This window comes from Perca flavescens, chromosome 9, assembly GCF_004354835.1.
Source record: "Perca flavescens isolate YP-PL-M2 chromosome 9, PFLA_1.0, whole genome shotgun sequence".
Taxonomy (NCBI): domain Eukaryota; kingdom Metazoa; phylum Chordata; class Actinopteri; order Perciformes; family Percidae; genus Perca; species Perca flavescens.
The window spans coordinates 6,506,578-6,519,325 of NC_041339.1; the positions used below are offsets into that span (position 1 = coordinate 6,506,578).

At 44.0% G+C, this 12,748-nt stretch overlaps 1 protein-coding gene across 12 annotated transcripts in view; it reads left to right on the forward strand.

Moving 5' to 3' along the window:
• ptprfa (protein tyrosine phosphatase receptor type Fa) overlaps positions 1-12,748 on the forward strand; it is a 404,110-nt gene that overhangs the window by 349,945 nt on the left and 41,417 nt on the right. For 8 of the 12 annotated variants that reach the window (XM_028586901.1, XM_028586900.1, XM_028586903.1 and 5 more), the window contains 2 exons: positions 2,747-2,779; positions 3,513-3,610. In XM_028586901.1, coding sequence (XP_028442702.1) covers positions 2,747-2,779; positions 3,513-3,610 — 131 coding nt within the window. The remainder of the gene's footprint in view (positions 1-2,746; positions 2,780-3,512; positions 3,611-12,748) is intronic. The other 4 variants (XM_028586904.1, XM_028586905.1, XM_028586906.1 and 1 more) reach the window with 1 other exon arrangement.

Here is a 12,748-nt window from a genome sequence, read left to right on the forward strand (position 1 = left end):
TGGGAAACTGTTTTTCAACTTGCAATTACGCGACACTCAAAGCTAAATTTGGCAAATTTTCTGACTTTGAGGCTCAGAGACACAGAAATTCCCACAGAAGCAGAGAGTTTGCATATTCAGGCTGTGAAAGAGGTTGTTGTGAGTCAGCTAGGTGGTAGCCTACTTAGAAAATGTAATCATTGTTTTGATCGATTTGCTAAATTCTAGGATGGCTTTGGAACTTTTTTGCTCACTTTTTCAGGGCTTTATGTGGACCAAACTGTAAGTGAGAAGACTATATGATACATGCAATAATTGAGTCAAAGATATTTTACTTTTTCGATTAAATAAAAGCATGTCAACAAACTATACATGTCTGGCCCTTGGTGCGATTCTCTTTTTCCAGTGTGGCCCTTAGGGAAATTGAGTTTGACACCCCTGCTCTAAAACTTCCAGTTTCCCATAAAACTGAAGAACTAATTGCCGGTGTTTTATTCACCATCAAATAAAAAAAATCCATTTCTTTAGTTATAACTTCTTTAAACAGAGAATTACTGAACATATGATAATTTAAGCGCCAATGTCTACAAGAAGGGTTATTATACAGTGGAATAACCGTCATCATGCTAATAGGACAGTGATCTGACAGGACTTGAGTTCCAATTTCTCACTCACCGATTCTATCAAAAACTCCCCTAGGCCTAGATAATAAAAAAGAATCGCTCCTGGAGAAGGACTGATGAGGGCGAGGTGATATTTTTTTTTAAATCAGCAGTTGGCTACATTCACATCTCGACTCAGCTCTCTGTATAGATGCTTCGGCTCGCTCACCACTATCACCCACGGGACCTGCAAAATACATAACATCGCTTAAGAAGTTAAACCCTTTAGTTTACAATTCTCTTAAGGTCTGGAAGGATATTTTACAGTTTTCCTGGAATAAAGGACTTGTTCTCTATGCTGACGCCTGTCGCTGTGAATGGTGACTTTATCCAAGGGAGTAGCACCTCAGTCTTTAATATGTGGAAACCTAGGGGCAATAAGGTTATTGGAGACATATTTCAAGAAGGCATAAGCAACAGTTTGATATCCCTAAGGAGCCCTTTTTTGGACATTTGCAAATAGCCAACACAGCAGCCTTTTTTGGGGACGAATGTGAGTAAATTTCGTTGATCGGAAACGTAATTTAACCATGCCTTTAGGTGGTGACCCGACAAATTGACCAACAACCAATGACCAACATCTCCACCCCCCAGAGACCGCCGCTGGCATTGCTAAGGCCGCGTTGAGACTGCTTGCGTCAGCCGTCCGACGTTACGGCAAAAACGCAGGTCTTTCCAATTATTTAGGATGGGGATAGTGCAATAAGGCTGCGGCGGGGGTTGGCGCAGAGGGGGACACGCAAAAATACGTACCGGGGCCCGCGGCGAAAAGTTGAGACCAAAGAATTTCTAATATAGGAAGAATTTCCGCTCCCTCGTTACTTGCGGCTTCTGAACTGGTTGCAGTTCCACCAGAGTTCCATATAGGGGGCGCTCACAGGCCAGTGCAGAATGAATGGGACTCTATGGAGCTATACCCCTCAAAATCCACTTTTCTCAGGATATCATTTTTTGTCTAGTAATTTGAATGTTGCATACGAAAGGGGAGGCAAAGAAAATATACACTGCTGGGTGTTAGATTTTTTTAAAGTCGCTTTTTTGTTTTAAAAAGTCTTTTAAAATGTCAATGACGTCATACACATATACGGCCAGAGATACTGCTTTACGGAAATCAAAAGGTCATAAGTACTCTTTCATTCAACTTTCGACCTATAATCCATGTTGAACTTGCAAAAACTACAAACAAATCTGAGGTTTCTCAACGACAATCGGGCGAAAGAGCCACATTTAGCCGTCTAGCTCCATAGAGTCCCATTCATTCTGCACTGGACCGCGATCACCCCCAATGGAACTCTGGTGGAACTGCAACCAAATTTGGTACAATGGGGCTGAATAGGGAGTGGAATGGCTTTCCGTGGACCGGCTTTGGTTGAGACCGACTCAACTTTTGGAGAAACGCAACCCCATGTCACGCTGCGGCGGCCAGTAATGTAACTGGAGATCAGACTTGTCGGTGTGTTTTGAGCTATGAGGCGGTGTGAGAATCCCGTACAGGAAAACAGGAAAGTTTTAAAACACCAAACACAAGCACTGACCTGCCCAGGAGTTTGTAATAACTGAATGTTTCCTACAACAACAAAGCACTCACTATGCCTCACTCGTCTCTTTTCTTTCTCTCTCTCTCTCGCTCTCTCTCTCTCTCTCTCTCTCTCTCTCTCTCTCTCTCTCTCTCCTGTGAAACAAAGCTGCCTTCAAGTGCGGTCGGAAACAACGAGCTCTATAAACGATCGGATGGAAAATCTAAAAAATTAATTGTGAAATATAAAGTCTTCTTGTGCTTTTGGGGGGAGTCGGGGTGGGGCTGTGGGGGAGGGGGGTTAAGAACACAACAGGACTTCACATAAATGGGCCGTTTCATTGACACTCCCCCCTGCTGCACCACCCTGCCGAAAATCGCTGGATTGCCTATTTTGGTGTGACTGCCCCCGTAACAACTGAAGCCTACTTCATCTGTGCTCGGATGCAGTGAATATTAAGAGATATTTTACAGATAAAGCTGCGTCACAGTGCAGCGCACAAAACAGATCCATGTGTTCTTTTCGTTTCTCTGTCTTCTCCTAACTGACCCCTGTTCTGTTTGTTTTGCCTGGTCTTTTTCCCCACAGGTTCCAGTGGCCTCAGTTGCCCGAATACTCCAAGTTAGTTTTTTTTATCCCTCTTGTGTTTTACTGATATTTCCTCCATCCCCACCTCTTTCCCTTTCTTTTTACATAGCACCCATTTGAACTAGAGCCCTCTTATTAAACTCCATATACTTCCCTCATGGTCTGTCCATGTCATTAAAACTGAGATTTGAAATGAAATACAATAGAAAGACATAAAAAAAAAAATGTCAGTGTAAGATGCTGTAGGTACTCTTAACGCCCCAACCACCCGTGTGGCACTTTCACACTCACTTATGGCTTAATGGGATTTCTTTAACCAATCAGCATGCTCGTTGACGCTCACATCACCAGCGTGGTCATGGCATGCTGTTGAAGAGCTGCACGGTCATACAATCATCACTCTGCTCAGCACACAGCACCCTCCCTGTCACCCCATATCGCTATGACCAGTTAGCTCTGAGCCTTCAACATGCATCTGCACTCTGGTGCGTGTGTGCGTGCATGCGTGTGTGCGTGCGTGCGTCAAATTTTACCAGACACTCAATAGATCACCATCGTTTTTGGGCTGTTGAGTGAAGCAAATCTACCAGACACTTGCATATTGTACCAGTTGATTTTAGTTGATGGTGCTAATTTTGGACCCTGTGTGCGTCTGTGTGCGTCTGTGTGCGTGTGTGTGTGTGTGTGTGTGTGTGTGTGTGTGTGTGTGTGTGTGTGTGTGTGTGTGTGAGATGGACTGTACTTACCGCTCCACCTCTCCCTGCAGGGATGAGGGAACATCCTCCCATCGCTGTCTGTGACCTGGCGGACTACATAGAGAGACTCAAAGCCAATGACGGTCTGCGCTTCTCTCAGGAGTACGAGGTAACTTCCTGCTCTTGGTGTGGAAAAAAAGTTCTCTCAGGTCCAATTCAATGACCAAGGAAAAAAAAAAAAAAAAAAATCACTGAGCTAGAAGCTGCCCTCCACTGCCCGCACACGAGTCAGCTCACGCTGTATCCATAACGTCAGATAGTTGTTGTTCAGTCGGATGCACAAACCAAAGAGAGACTAGCCTAGGCTGTGTTTCTACAGAATCCCATCTCAGAATGACAACCCAGAGAGGAGCATATTGTGGATTTGTGCAATTATATGTGCTGCACTATCAGACTAACGTCAACGCTACACTGACACTGAGAGTGACCACCCATGCAAGCAACAACTACAGTCAAGCGAACTGTATCTCCCATCTCCACGGTCAAACCATCTAATTTCATTTACATACTTTTTCGGACAATTGCATCGCGTGCAACGTTACAATGTCTGCTCTGCCCTTTACCCTAGAGGTTTATTTTTTGTGGTTACTTAGTGATATTGGAAACTGCGTTCTGTTTCAGTCAGGCCAGGGATAAATATTTTTTTGTTCCCATTCCCATGCATCTGAAAAATCAACATTCTATTATCTCACTAAAATACCTCACATATTCCAGGCATGGTGTTTCTACTCATGTATCGAGCTGGCTCACCATTGCAGAGTTAAAGTTCAGCATTGGTTATTTTTAAAAAGATGCTGCTAAGTATGCATAAATGTCTGCCTCCTTTCCAAGAATAATATGTATAAACCACTGCCTTTACCTACTATAAAAGCCAGTGAGGGATTATGGCTTGTTGATGTCCTACAATGGAAGGTAATTTGCATTTAAAGTAGTGAATTTCCAGCGGATAAACCAGGACAGATGGGTGCACAGTTTATGTACCCTAGAAGAAGGAGGGCATATAAATTATGAAACAGCAGCTGCATCAACTTTTCTACCTTTCCAAGTTTTTTCTTTTACCCAATATGGTGAAATGGAGGGAACTCTGTGGAGACAGGTTGATGTGTTTGCCAAACAAGATAACAGTCAATTCAGTTTAGAATATTTTGGTAAGCCTTTCTTCGGAAAAAAATATATCCAAATATTTGGATGGGAAATATGAAATGTTTGTATTGGATGATACTAAGCCACATATTCAATGAGAGGGATGCTGACTTGTATTTACTAGTCTAATAATTCAAATGATTACCTGATTATTATTAAATACTGTTGTTTTGTAACCCAAAAACATACCAGACACTGCTGTCGGTGCCTTAAAGGTGCCCTGCCATACAAAACCGTTTTACATTTTTTAAAATATGTGTTTGTGTGTTTCGTGAATGTGAAAATGAACTGCTACCTCCTCCGTCAGCTCTAGCCACTGAACAGAAATAAGCAGAGAAATCAGGCCAATTTACAAAAGCTGGTCAGTCTGTCATCATATTGCCTGAGCTCATTACCATTCATTAGCTCACCCAGTTGGTCTGGGTAAAGGATTCTGACAGCCAGGCTCTCATTGGCTAGCTGTTAGCCAATCAGATTCAAACAGCTTAGCTTGTTGAATATTAATGAGAACTGGCAGAAATCGAGCTGAGTCTTCCTGTAGGCTTTCTATACCACGCTAGAATGGCTTGAAACAAGGTAACCAAGCCATTTTTTTCCATAAAAACAAGAGTCCATGATAGAACTTCAGACATTACCACAAAGTAATGAAGTACGTGTGGCAGGGCACCTTTAAAGCTACATGTTGTAAGAATTTCTCCCATCTAGCGGTGAAATTGTATATGACAACCAACTGAATATTACTTTCTAGCCCTTCATCCTACGGTGGCCGAACCCGAAATCAGCTCTCTCCATCGTTTACACGCAGCTGTTCTAGCCACTCCAATATTAACTTTGGTCTTGTTGCTTTGTCTGTCGCGTTGTCGTTTTAATTATCTTTTTCGCCTCCCTGGTGAGTAATCTCCCCCTTACATTCGTGACGGTGCCAATAGGTGTAAGAGGGCGAAAGGCGGAGGTATGTCCCTCTTTGGCTAATGTATTTTAAAGATGGAGGCGCTACATGGCTGCCGTCATTCGAGCGAGTCGCTTGTATGTATTCTGAATGATTCTGAATGTCAGGTTCTACGCTTACGAGAATACTCAGATTAGTTGGTGGAAGTAATTACACATGAATGAGCACATATTTGTGACAGAACAAAGGGGGTTTTGCTAAGAATCAACTCAAAAAAAATTACACAATGTAGGTTTAAGATTCTGCCCATTAAAATTGCAAGAAGTATCGTGATAAGGCATAACCCTGCAGAGCCCAACAAGAGTGAGAAAAGGCTTGACTTCCTGCCTTGTTCCACTTGTACAAGGACTGGACCCTGAGAGACACCGTGATTTGCCATCTCCAAAAAACACGTCATAGACTGTGAGTTTTTACCCAAGGTACAAAAATGGTGCTGTTTTCAGACGAGTGCAGCAACCGGTTGGTTCAGGTGGCTTCCATCTGAATATTTGCTCTTAGTTTCTGCTAGTAATCAAGAATTAGTGATGGCCAAATGAAGCCTAATGAAGCTCCGTGAACCATTTTATTTATTTTCTGAGCCCACTAGATTTGGTTTAAAGAAAAAGGCTCAAAGAATGGCAAATCAGTGTGCTTTCAATCCTTTGTTGAACAGAGAACGCCTATCTAGTGGGCTCAGAGAATGAAGAATGTAGTTAAAATAGTGTTTCATTTGGCCATCACTATTTGGGCCCTGCAGCGCCCTGATATGACATGAACTACTACGACTACCATTTGAAGTCACTGTTCCATTATTAATTTGACTATTATCGCCACTGTTCATCATATCCCCAACCGGCCCGTCAGACACCCCCTACCAAGAGCCTGGGTCTGTCCGAGGTTTCTTCCCAAGAGGGAGTTTTTCCTCACCACTGTCGCACTGCTTGCTCTTGAGGGAATTACTGGAATTGTTGGAATTGTTGGGGCTTTGTAAATTTATAGAGTGTGGTCTAGACCTACTCTATCTGTAAAGTGTCTCGAGATAACTCTTGTTATGATTTGATACTATAAATAAAATTGAATTTAATTGAATTAAGAATGAAACCAAAAATCACAGCAGCTGATGTGTAATCTGATATCGTAGAATTCAATAAAGTTTGATCTGGAGATTGTAGATAGGCTGAGGCACTAGGTCTCTCCCCCTCACACACACACACACACACACACACACACACACACGTGTAATTAATCAAATGCCTCAAAAAGCCATCTCAATGTAACATCTCACAGTTCCAGACTTAACTAGAGGTTAGTGCTTATCTATGGTGCAAGGTTATTAATTAAATGTTACTTGAGTTGTCAGATATATTTTTTATTGTTATCTGTATCTGCATATCTTCTCTGGTTCAGGAAAAAACAGGAGTGAATGCATGCACAAACCCTTGCAATGATCTGGCTCACATCATCACATCACAGTGGGACACACACACACACACGCACACACACCCACCCACCCTCACACACACTCACTCACTCACTCACTCTCATACACACTCGTATGTCCTCCTGTGTCCTGTTGCTTCAGCGCTACCAGCCATTAGTCTATAGTAAGAGCAGCAGGCCTTGAAATGAAAAGCTGATAATGGCTGCATTTAAAATGAGACCTGCCAGAGTATACAGCTTGTTACATCTGATGAATGAGTTTGCGGACTACTTGAGATCACTTCATCAGTCCATATTTAACAGTAATTCTTTTCATCACATAATAATGATTACATCCATTTATTAGCCTTATCCAATGCGTAAAAGCTGGTTTGCACTAGTAAAACTTAGTTTTGGCTGTTAACTGAGCCTCCGATCTGTTTCATACTGTATCTGCATTGGCAAGGAATACTGTCCATGCCGCTGCTGTTATTAATATCTAATTAAGCAATATAACACACAAGGGTGGGATTTAACGTCAGTATTGGCACAACAGTGATGTGGCTAGGACTTTGCCGAAGTCCATAAGCATCACTGAAGTGCCAATAATATGATGTTAAATCAAACCCTCGAATGTAGTATTGCGATCCACATGATACAAGCCTTCCGTGACAGCGCACCGCACCTCCACACAGTTGCTAGTAGCCAAGGAGGACACGGAGGATTAAAACAACATGATGGACTCTTCAGAAGAGGTCATTATCTTCACAGTTTCTGTACACAAAAGTCGCCGGACGACACAATCTTCTGAACATATCCATACTGAGAAATCCAGAGAGAGTTGTGTGGAGCTGATAGTCTTAATTAGCTTAGTATCAACTCATTTGGCAATGGCTTGAATGTTACGGACGTTCATTATTTAAATAATGTTATGCACTAAAGCTTTAACATAGCGCCACATCTGATGTGATCCAAACATTTCCAATTACCGTCTCCAGAGCGCTGTAAAAAATAAGTCATTCAATCTGATGAATCACTTAATATAAAAATGTAAAAAGAGTTTCTGTGCGTTCCCCTGTGGTTCCTGATTTATGTTCATGAATACAAATGTTACAAAAACTCTGTAATATTGACATGCGGAATGCAGAGTTGAAATGCAAAGAAATATTTTTAGTGATGAGCATGGTGTGCTCAAATGGCTCTGGATGTGCTGTCATGCTGATTTGAGCACTTTCTAATGTCTAGACCAATTAGATTGCCTGGTCCAATCCACTTGTTGTATAACTGAGGATGGATAACTGTCTCTTTACAAATGAACAAATATGCTCATTGGGCCAATGCAATGGCAAATACATATTTCACAAACACAATGAACTCATTCAATTCAAATGGATTCAATTTTATCAGAGATGCACCGATTACAACTTTCTAGGCCGATTACGGTTTCATTTTTTCTAACCACTTTACAGCACACACAAATATTTATTTTCTATCTTTTCTTTAATAGAACATTTTGCACAGAACATAGAACATTTTTTGAACAGATAATTGATCACTATAAAATAGAACTATATAAATTAATCCTGGTGTGGGAAATTCACACACATCTAAAGTGCAATGTTAGAACCATTTCCTTATTTTCGCATCCAGTATCCAACAAAAAAAATTTGATTTTGGTTTTTGGTGTTGTCCCTACACGCCCTACTTTTTCCTTGCAGGTGTTGCATATTGTAAACTTCTTATCTTCTGCACACACGCTGAAGAATTTCCAAACAGCTGATATGTTGCAGGTTAATTCACAAGGTTCCCTACATGTGCGAGAATAGCGCAGACACGTGCTTCACACTGCGAGTGGGTACACGCGACACGCGGCGGAAAAGTTGAGAGACTATGCTGCCGCGTCCGTGTGTGCGTGCCTCCTTGAGAACTGAAACTCGTATAACTTGTGTTGTCAGTTAATTGTAGCATTGACCGTGAAATCGGCATATGTCAGACTGACCTGCCGGTCGTGGCCGAGCACTTGAAAACCGACCAATTCCGCTCACCGGCCGGTCTATCGGTGCATCTCTAAATTTTATTTAACTTATCAAATCATAACACGAGTTATCTCGAGACACTTTACAGATGGTAGGTCTAGACCACACTCTAAAATTTACAAAGACCCAATAATTCCAACAATTCTCCCAAAAGCAAACATTTAGTGCAACAGTAGCGAGGTAAAACTTCCTTTTAGGCAGAAACCTCGGACAGATCCCAGGCTGTTGGTGGGCGGCCATCTGCTGTTGCCAGTTTGGACACAGAGACACTGATACAGATATACAGATATAGAGAAATATGATTCATAATAATTATAGCAGTTTGTGTGATGAACAGTGGCTTTCATAGTAACAGCTCATACACATGCTCACACGTAATTTCCAAAATGACATATATAAGGACCCATCTAATTTTGGAAATGACAAAGCATTAACAACAGGAGTGGCATGTTTATATCATCCTTAATACTTGCCAATGTTCTGTTTTGCTGAAGTTCCAGCTGTTCCCAGGTGCCATCACAAACCCTGTCACTGGGCTGCAGTAACTTTCACTGTGAACTGTTTTTCTGGAGTGTGTTACCTGCGCAGCAGGAGTGCTAGTGTGTGTGTGTATGTGTGTGTGTGTGTGTATGTGTGTGTGTGACAACGGGGGGTTTGAAACTTTGCTCAAAGACAAACCAACAAAAAAACAACCAAAACCAACACAAGCTGCCTACAGAGGAATGTCTGCAACCTAAAGTTTTGCTTATGTATGGCCACTGATGGAAAGATTATATATCCTCATTTAAGTTATGATTGCGAGAGGCAGTTTTGCTTTGATCAGTTTTTGCGATGTAATCACACTTCATTTCCAAATCTTTTTTATTGTCAACCAATAACAAACCGGGAACCATCACCTTATCGTGGTGGAGAGGTTTGTGTGTCCCTATGAACTTGAGGGCTGTGTTGTCTGGAGCTTGGTGCTCCTTGTAGGGTCTCCCAAGGCAAAGTGGTCTCAGGTGAGGGGCCAGACAAAGAATGGTTCAAAAACCCTATGAGGAAGAGGTGAAGTTACCCTGCCCAGAGGAAGCCCGGGGCCCCCATCTGGAGCCAGGCCCAGATGGAGGGCTCGTCAGCAAGCGTCTGGTGGCCGGGTTTGCCACGGAGCCCGGTCGGTCACAGCCCGAAGAAGCAACGTGGCAACTCCCTCTCCATCCCATTTGCCCACCACCTGTGGGAGGAACCGCTGGGGTCGGGTGCGCTCCCACACGGGTGGCAGTGAAGGTCAGGGGCCTCGACGGACCAGACCCGGGCAGCAGACTGGCTCTGGGGACGTGGAATGTCACCTCTCTGTGGGGGAAGGAGCCGGAACTGGTGCGGGAGGTGGAGCGCTACCGGTTAGATCTGGTGGGGCTTACATCTACACACAACGTCTCGGTTCTGGAGCCATACTCCTGGATAGGGGTTGGACTCTTTTCTTCTCCGGAGTTGCCCAGGGTGTGAGGCGCCGGGCGGGTGTGGGGATACTCACAAGCCCCCGGCTGAGCGCCGCTACGTTGGAGTTTACCCCGTGGACGAGAGGGTCGCCTGCGGGTTGTGGGGGGGGAAACTCTGACTGTTGTTTGTGCATATGCACCAAACGAGACCTTGAGTGGAGTCCTGCATGGGGCTCCAGTGGGGGACTCCATAGTTCTGCTTCGGGACTTCAACACGAACGTGGGCAATGATGGAGACAAATGGAGAGGTGTGATTGGGAGGAACAGCCTCCCTGATCTAAACCAGAGTGGTTGTTTGTTGTTGGACTTCTGTGAAAGTCATGGATTGTCTATAACAAACACCATGTTCGAACATAGGGATGCTCATAAGTGTACCTGGTACCAGAGCACCGTAGGCCAAAGGTCAATGATCGATTTTATAATCGTTTCATCTGATCTGAGGCCGTATGTTTTGGACACCCGAGTGAAGAGAGGGGCGGAGCTGTCAACCGATCACCATCTGGTGGTGAGTTGGGTCAGGGGGTGGGGGAAGACTCTGGACAGACCTGGTAAGCCCAAACGGGTAGTGCGCGTAAATTGGGAACGTCTGGAGGAGGCCCCTGTCCGACAGACTTTCAACTCACACCTGTGGAGGCTGGGGGCATTGAACCTGAGTGGACAATGTTCAAAGTTTCCATTGCTGAAGCTGCGGCGAGGAGCTGTGGTCTTAGGGTCTTAGGTGCCTCAAGGGGCGGTAACCCACGAACACCGTGGTGGACACCGGTGGTCAGGGAAGCCGTCCGACTGAAGGAGTCTTTCCGGGATATGTTATCCCAGAGGACTCCGGAGGCAGTTGCAGGGTACTTAAGGGCCCGAAGGGCTGCAGCCTCTGCCGTGAAAGAGGCAAAGCAGCGGGTGTGAGAGAAGTTTGGAGAAGGACTTTCGGTCGGCACCCAAAAAAGGGAAGTTTGGGGTCCCCTGCTGGAGCTGCTTCCCCCGCGACCCGACACCGGATAAGCGGACGATGATGGATGGATGGATGGAACTAATAACAAAACTACATTATATTTGTAATTTTGTTAAAGGCCAAGTTCTGTATTTTTCAACCTGAGGCCTATTTTTCCATGCATTGGTGTCTAAAGTCCTAGTCACACGGGATTTTAGTATCATCTGGGGTCCAGATCTTAGGTGTTTCGCATTCGCATGAGATAAGCGAAGCCTGCTTTTACCCGAATTTATAGACATGTGTACCCTGAGAGTTGGGTACCCGGTGGCGGCAGAGGCCCCGCCACCTCATAGGCTGATCTGTCTTCGCGAGAGGGATAAAAGAGCGCACAGGAAGCAAAAATATTATAAAAAATGATACACCATCCATCCATCCATATTCATCTGCTTATCCGGGGTCGAGTTGCGGGGGCAGCAGCTCCAGCAGGTAAAGCCAAACTTCCCTTTCCCGAGCCACATTAACCAGTGTCTGTTCAAAAGTTGTTTTAGTCGTGCAACAGAAAACTCAGATTGGACAGATAGTCTAGCTAGCTGTCTGGATTTACCCTGCAGAGATCTGAGGGAACAGTTAACCATAGTCCATAAATCCACCGGAGTTTAGAATGCCAACACAAAGAAAGCGGAAGGTGACGGACATCCGGCCGAAAAAAGGACATCCGGCGGAATTTCCAGCGGCAATGGAGCAATCCCGGAAGTAGAAGGTCGTGGATGATAGACTAGTATACACTGGATGCAAACATTGGAAGATATAGAAGGCGTCAGATAAAAATCACCATAATTTGTATTTTTATTTTGTTTAATTTAAACAACACTCAGCAAAGTGAATGCGATCTCACCTGACAAGTGTAAGTAGATAAGATGTAAGATAGATGAAAAGGCACGCAGCCAATTCAGAGCCAACACTGACTCCTGTATTGTGTATTAGACATAAGTGAGTTATTATTCTTAACTCGGTGAATGTGGCAGCGGGTGCTGAGTGTAAACCTGACTCTGCTTACACAAATCCACATGCTTCACGCCTGGCTGTTCCTCTCTCTGTGTTTACCTGCTTTGTTTTTTTGTTGGTGGAACTGCAGCTCTGTGAGTGTGATTACACTGACATACTGGGTAACTGATCTACGCGTCGGTGGAGCACATTAGCAGTAATGTGAGTGGTTTGTCAGTGCAGCGCGTGGAAGCCTTACCTAACAGGCTGTTAAATAAGATGTGCATTCAACCTCTTTCTCCATTTTCATTATTATCAGTTGTAGACTGGGGGGGGC